The 7587-nt window shown below is 41.2% G+C and overlaps 1 protein-coding gene across 1 annotated transcript; it reads right to left on the bottom strand.

Moving 5' to 3' along the window:
* Nucleotides 1-4250: 4250 nt before the first annotated feature.
* Nucleotides 4251-6532, bottom strand: LOC109699193 (melanoma inhibitory activity protein 2-like). The gene is made up of 2 exons (XM_074075240.1): nucleotides 6411-6532; nucleotides 4251-6354 (listed from the first exon to the last, which is right to left on the bottom strand). Exons 1-2 carry the CDS (start codon nucleotides 6530-6532, stop codon nucleotides 4251-4253), a joined length of 2226 nt encoding a protein of 741 aa, XP_073931341.1.
* Nucleotides 6533-7587: the final 1055 nt, after the last annotated feature.

The raw sequence follows: 7587 nt of genomic DNA, 5'->3' as shown, positions 1-7587 counted from the left end.
CAGGTTTTTGTGCTTGCAAAGCAGGTGCTCTACTGCTTGAGTCACACCTCCAGTCCATTTTGCTCTGTTATTTTGGAGATGAGGTCCTGCCAACTATTTGCCTGGGCTGGCCTCACAAGTAGCTAGGATAACAGGTGTGAGCCACTGGTGCTCAGCTAACAATAAACCTAGAAGTAAAATAATTTGAATAAACAAATTAAGATAATGCTTTCACTAATATGAGGCAAAAGCAAGATTGTTTTGTTTCTGAAATCACACATTCCCTATAAAAATATATAAGGTTAGAAAAAACTTTACCAAGTTCTGACTCCCTTTGTTTGGGTTCCCAAACAGTTGTATAATCCTCTGAGAAGGACTGGTCTCTTTGAAAGTGGGTCAGTTTTTTCATATTGAGTACGTATTAGATAACTATGCGATTTAGTCACATTAAGTTCCAATGCAAAAATGCCCTATGCAACCTCACAGGAATTGCCATCTCTCTCCTTTTTCTTGAGTCTCACCATACCTTGGGTCACTCTGACATCCCCTTTTTATGTGATGACTTTTTTTAGCTATATGGGGATTGGAACTCAATGCCTTGTGCTTGCTATGCAGGCCCTCTACCACTTGAACTATGTCCCCTTTTTGTGTTAGGTTATTTTTCAGATAGGATCTTGTACTTTTTGAATAGGCTGGCCTCAGACCACAAACCACCTACCTATGCCTGGGACATTGCTGGGATTACAAGTGTGCTCCACCATGCCGGGCTGCACTCTTTTTGTTAAGGAAAGCAATACTGAGACCCATAAACCTATACCACCTTTATGCTCATAACTGAATTTCTTCTTTTCTTTTCAGTATTGTGGTCCAGGATGGCCTGGGCAAAAACATGAGAACTTAGTCAAAAAAATAACTAAAGCAAAAAGGGCTGGGGGTGTGGCTCAAGTGGAGAGTGCTTGCCTGGCAAGTGCAAGGTCTTGTGGTCAAAACCTGATCCTGCCAAAAATAATAATAATGATAAAATAAAAAATTTGAAAATTGTCAAACCACCTGCTTGGCCATTTTGTTTGTTTTATTAACTTGTCTGTTCTCCTGATCAATTAAGACAAGTACAAATAAGCCATTTGCTGACATGGGCACGGGGTCATTGTGGAGATTTTTTAAGCTACAACTGGGAGAACCCCAGGAGGATTCACCTACCTCTTAACCTCGTCCACACAAGCAGAGAAGAGGCCCCCCGAACTCAGCTTCATAAACTCCAAGCTTCTGCTTGCTCCTGTGCGGAGTGAGGACATGTCTTTCACAGGATGGCATTTTGTACTCATCGGGATGCCACGCACTGCTTGGGACCAGACAGCTGTTCCCTTTAGGTTCATGTGTGTCTGACAGAGGAAATGCAAATAGGGTGTGGCAAATTGTGATGTTTTAGGGCAATTGAACTAAGTAGCTCTCACCAGATGGTTTTGCCCATTACAACCTCAAAAGTGGTATATATGGCCGCACAGAACTCTGAGCTCCGCAGTTAAAAGAAAGCTCTGTGAGAGAGGGTAGGCATCTACTGTCCTTGTCCTGATGGTACAAGTCTAACGTCATACCCTGTGGGTCACTAGTAGAGCCAATGAAGACCATGAGTTATGGTTCTTGGAGGTTTGCTACACAGCAGTGTGGAGAATACAGAAAGAGACATTTGTCATTGCCTATGGAAGAGGTCAATCCAAAGCCAGGTTAGTTCAGCGTTTTCCCAGCAATCTTTTCTCCTTTAGGTGGAGCAGGAAGAGGGCCCAGTTCAGAAGGTCAGGAGGGATGGGCTGCACCCAACTTCACAATGACACACAGGGCTGGATGGAAGAAAAAGAAGTGAGCAGAAAGGAAGTGAGACCTGGGAGATGTAGCTGCTGACCCAGGGTGTGGGATTAGCTTCTGGAGCAGTGACGACCCCTGTCCAGTGCTCTTGACAAGCTGGACTACATTTCCTTCATGGTGCATTCTGGGAAAGGTCCCTTTGACCCATCTGATCTTTCTTTTCCTATCTGTGCAAGAAGGTGGGGACCCATGTCATAACATAACTCAGAAGGCCGAAGCAGGAGAATCAAGGGTTCAAAGCCAGCCTGGTATACATAGTACTTCTGAAAGACTATATTGAGAATTATAAATGAATTAAGCTTCAATTTGATGTAAAGTATACTGATGAAATAACAGTAGTTAATTTAAAGTGAAAACAAGAGGGGAATCAAGAATACTTTGAAAAGGTCTTACATTCACAATTATAGTACAATGGTCTACAATTACAGTAAATGCATTTTTTGGCATAAAAACACAGGCTATGGAATTTAAAAGAGCCCCACTGCAAGATTACTGTATAAAAATGCAATTATCAATACTGAATTAAATACTACCCAGAATAAAATGAAAACAAAATATACTATCAAAACAAAACAAATTCATATTTAAACCATCTATTTATAAGATACTATCCTAAGAACTATCATTTTATTGAGCTTCAATTTGAGGTAAAGTTGAATGACTAAATAACAGCAGTTAATTTAAACTGAAAGCAAGAGAAGAGTCAAAAGTATTTTGAAAATAGATCTTACTTTCATAATGATAGCACATTGGTCTACAGTTATAGTAAATGTACTTTTTGGCATTAAAAAACAGGCTTTGGAATTTAAAAGAGCCCCACTGCAAGATGACTGCATAAAAATGGAATTATCAATAGTGAATTAAATACTATCCAGAATAAAATGAAAACATGCTATCTAAGTAAAATAAATTCGTATTTAAATCATGGACTTCTGAAAGACTATATTGAGAATTATAGTTCTATTAAGCTTCAATTTGAGGTAAAGGTGAATGACTGAATAGCAGTAGTTCATTTAAACTGAAAAGAAGAAGTCAAAAGTATTTTGAAAAGAGATCTTATTTTCACCATGGTCTATAAGTATAGTAAAGACATTTTTTGGCACAAACACAGCCTTTGGAGTTTAAAAGAGACACACTGCAATATTACATACATAAAACTCCAATTATTGTTAATGGAATATTAGATTAAACAATCAAAGGTTGTACTATCTAGAATAAACTGAAAATAAAATATACTATCTAAATGAAATAAAATGGAAAGAAAATAAAAATTCGTATTTAAATTATCTATAAAATACTATTCTGAGAATTATAATTCTATTAAGCTTCAATAATAAAATAAATAAAAATCGAATGACTAAATAACAGTAGTTAATGTAAACTGAAAACAAGAAGAAGTCAAAGTATTTTGAAAGAGATCTTATTGTAACATGGGTCTACAATTATAGTAACTGCATTTGTTTTTGGGTTTTTTTGTTTGTTTTTTTATAACTGCATTTTTAGCAGAAAGACACAGCCTTTGGAGGTTAAAAGAGCCCTACTGGAAGACTGCATGTATAAAAATCCAATTATCATTTAGGCAATAGTGAATTAAATGTTATCAAGAATAAAATGAAAATAAAATATACTATGTAAATAAAATAATAAGATTCATATTTAAATCATCTTTTATGAAATCATCTATTTAAAATATCTATAGAATGGTTATAAAATACTATTTGTAATTATATTAAGCTTCAATTTGAGGTAAAGAATAGTGACAAAGTAACAGCAGTAAATATATTTTTTGGCATAAGGACACAGCGTATGGAGCTTAAAAAAGTCGACTGTGAGATTACATGTGTAAAACTCCTATTGTTGTTTATGGAATAGTGAACTAAATAACCAAAGGTTATACTATCTAGAATAAATGAAAATAAAACATATTATCTAAATAAAATGGTAAGATTCTTACTTTATGAAATACTATCCTGAGAAATATAACTCTATTAAGCTTCAATTCGAGGTAAAGTCTAATGACTAAATAGCAGTAGTTAACTTAAACTGAAAACAAGAGAGAAGTTAAAAAGACTTTGAAGAGATCTTTCACCTTGGTCTACAATTACAGTAACTGCATTTTTGGCATAAACACAGCCTATAAAGTTTTAAAAAGCTCCACTGCAGGACTGCATGCATAAACATCCAATTATCATTTAAGGAATAGTGAATTAAATGCTACCTAGAACAAAAAGAAATAAAATACACTATGTAAATAAAATAGAATGTAAATAAAATAATAACATTCGTATTTCAATCATCTACTTATAAAACACTTTTCTGAGAATACAATTCTGTTAAACTTCACTTTGAGGTAAAGGACAACGACTAAGTAGCAGTGGTAATTTAAATGGAAAATGAGAAGTCAAAAATCAAAAGGGTGGGGGTCCAGGAGGGGGGCATCCAGCTCTTGGGGGAAGGTAGTTGGGGAAGCCCCTTGGTGGGAATGGAGGATGTGGTGGGCCAGGGAAGTCCCTTGCTGGAAAATGACTTCCAGAGGCTCCAGGCACATTTCTCACAGGAGGTGGAGGAAAACGAGGCTCCCTTGCTAGGTAGTGGCTTCTTGGATCCACTGGGAGCCATGGGCCTCTGATAGGAGGAGCAAAACCAGGGCCTGCTGCTTTGCTTTCAGCAGGCAGAGTCACCTCTGCTTCAGGCACATTCCTGTTATCAAGGTCACTTTTGGTGTCATTGCTCCTGGACTCCTTTTTGGAAGACACTTCTTTATCCCAAGAAGGCATATTAAAATTTCTCAGCTCTGCTGGTCCACGTGGTTGACCAGAATTAGAATAAAGTGTGTCCTGCCTCTGTGGAGGAAGAGCTGGCTCAGTATACAGCGGGCGGGATGGGGGCATCCTCAGCCTTACTTCCTGTTGGCACGGAGGGGGCAGGAACCTGGGGTCAGGAGGTGCTCTCCAAGGGCCAGGTAGGTTACCATAGCCGGGCTCCACTCCTTCCTTGGCAACCTGGTGGAACAGAGGATTCTCAGGGCTTCTTGAGCCTTTTCCTCCTCTATGAGGAGACAAAGGAGGGGGACTGAGTGAGCCTCTCAACAAAAGTGGAGAGAGAAAGACTTGCCTTTCAAATGGAGGTTGACCCGATGGTGAGGGACCACATGGAACCTGCTCTCTTCCACATGCTACATTTGAACTATCAAATGCAGAAGGAGCTTTGTGTAAAAGTTCAAATTCCAATTCCATGTCCATTAATTTTTGTCTCTTGCTGGCATTTACGTTCTTAAAATACTTGAGTTGTTTTTCAGCACCCTGGGCTACCAAGTGATTAAAATGAGCTTTTTCCTTGTAGAGAATCAGCCGCCTTTGATAATACTGTTTGGTTCTCTCCATTTTTCCTTTGAGCTCTCTGGCTAAGTTTTTATAGGTCTCCAGATCTGCAGCTGCCTGGGTGATCTTTTCCTCTACTTTGGCAAGTTTCTCTTCTGCCTCTTCCCGGTGATGATTCTCCACCATTAACCTTCTGTAGTGTTTCAGGCCAATTTCTTCATGCAATTCAGTCATTCTTTTAACACTGCACTGAAGATTTTGATTTTCACGTGCAACCCGTGTATGTTTTGACTGTAAGATGATGTGAGCAATCTGGAGAGTTTTAAGGTGCTCAGTCAGGTCTTCCTTTGCTATGTCCACTTCACGGAGCTGAATATATACTTGGTTTCTCTGTCCTTCTAAAGATCTGATAGAAGCATTTAACTCCAGAGCATACATCAGTCTCTGCCCAGCTCTGGCTGGCGGGTCACCTGAGTGAGCACTGTTTCCTGAGGCGCTGGCCATTCCTAATTCGCAGTTCCCAGCCTGTGCCCTGTCTCCTCCAAGAGCAAAGGCGCCGATTTTCATCTTCAGCAAGCACTCGGCTAGAGACCTGATGTAATCTTCTTTATATCTCAGAACCTGTTCCACGTGTGTCACAGAGTCCTCGATTGCTATTTTCTGCTTATTCACTTCACTCACTCGTTCTTTCCACGCTGCGGCTTCTTGGCCCAGCTGCCTGCAGCTTTCCTGGAGCTGGGAGTTTTCATAGCTCGTCTGGGTTATGGAGACCTTGAGCTGCGCCTCACTGAGCACAAGTGCTCTTAGGGTTGTCTCGGCTTCAGCCACGTTGGCTTGGAGAGATTCGGATCGGTCTTCCAGGGACTGTATCAGTTTTGACATCCTCACCAGCGAGTGAACTTGTTTGGAACGCTTAGCTTTCTCCTCTTTCAGCTGTTTTCCTAGCAGGAGAACGTCCTCAAGTTTCGCCTTGGCTCTTGCCACCATGTCACCGGTCATCGGCAACGTCTGCGCCTCCATGGCGCTCTTCCCAAAGCGGGCTTCCTGGCCAGGTGACGCTTGGCCACCACGCTCTTTTCGAGCCTCGCTGACTTTTTCTAGTAGCTTACATTTTTCTTCGATTAGTTTAGAAAGCTTTAGAGCGAGCTTCCTTTCTTGTGTCACATAAAGTCGTCGTCTAAGTGATCGAAAGCTTCTCCACAAAAGCAAAGGAATAGAAAAAAGTCCAATAATAGCTATATAGACCACCAGCTCCCATGGAAAGTCATAGGGCTTTGGCTTCCGTTTTCAGGGTTTGTTGTCGTGACCCTGCAAACTTCATTTAGGATCAGCCCCAAGGACGTCTCACAGACAGCCTTGGGCCCGTCCATGGCTTCGACACCGCCGCTGCGTTGCCTGTTACCAAGGCCAGGAACACATGGTCTTCCTGGAGCTCCAAAGCGCCCCTTGCGCCTGGAGCAGACCACTGTGCAGATAGGGGGGTCGGGGGTGGGGTGGGGGGGGCGGTCAACACGCAGTTCACTCCGCCCACAGGGGAGGAGCCTCGGCCCCTTCCCTCACTTCACATGGTATCAGCCAACCCTTGGTTAGGGGGTTCCACTGTGCTACATAAAATGGCCTAAGATTTCCCGAATGTCCTAAAGCTCATCTAGGCACCCTCATAGATTCAGCCTAAATTCAGGGACTAAATATCTAAAAATCCCACATTTAGGGGAGGGTTCCCATTCTTATTCCTAAATCCAGACTAGATTTCATTGTAGACAATCCACAGTTTATTCACACCTAACACACCAGTCTTGATTCCCCTCCTGCCACACCACAGTTCCTTTGCTTTAGCCAGATTGGTTCCCTTGGTACTTCCTGAAGATGCTGAACAGACTTTCCTTTTCCTTAGTCTACCTTTCATATTGTTTCTTCAATCTTATTAGATCTGTCATTGTACAGGGGAATTGTGCCACTTCCTAGTAGCCTTACATTGTACATTGGTTAGATCTTTGCCACCATCATCCCCCTCTTCAATCTCCTCCCCACCCAACTTAAAGAGATTGCAAGTGATTTAATCATGTAAATGAAGCCCATCAATCACATTCCCTCACTTTCATCTCCTTCATTCCCCCTACCCCCTCCCACAAGCATCCCCACCACTGTACCTATTTTATGGTCTGATTTTTCATTTTTAAGTCTAAAGTCAATGTTAAAGGGTTTTCTCCATGTATCCCCCCTGTGAGTATTCTTAACTTTGGTCAGTTCAACCCCTTCCCCTCCTTTTCCCTTACCCCTTCTCTCCACTCCTTCCTTAATCAACAACTTTCAGTACAATTCGTTATATCCTCTCCCTGCACAATGTAACGTGCTTGACATTGTCACTCTCTATCCTTCTCTTTTCCTTTCCCTCCTCCCCATGCCATAGAGTAGTTCCACCATA

Source organism: Castor canadensis, chromosome 5 (genome assembly GCF_047511655.1).
Source record: "Castor canadensis chromosome 5, mCasCan1.hap1v2, whole genome shotgun sequence".
Lineage (NCBI taxonomy): Eukaryota > Metazoa > Chordata > Mammalia > Rodentia > Castoridae > Castor > Castor canadensis.
The sequence above is the reverse complement of the archived record's forward strand: the minus strand, read 5'-3'. Positions and strand labels throughout refer to the sequence as shown.

Coding starts and splice junctions, on each gene's coding strand:
- LOC109699193 (XM_074075240.1), bottom strand. CDS start 6,532: ATGGACGGGCCCAAGGCTGTCTGTGAGACGTCCTTGGGGCTGATCCTA. Junction 6,355..6,410: donor ATGACTTTCCATGGGAGCTG/GTGGTCTATATA, acceptor TTTGTGGAGAAG/CTTTCGATCACTTAGACGAC.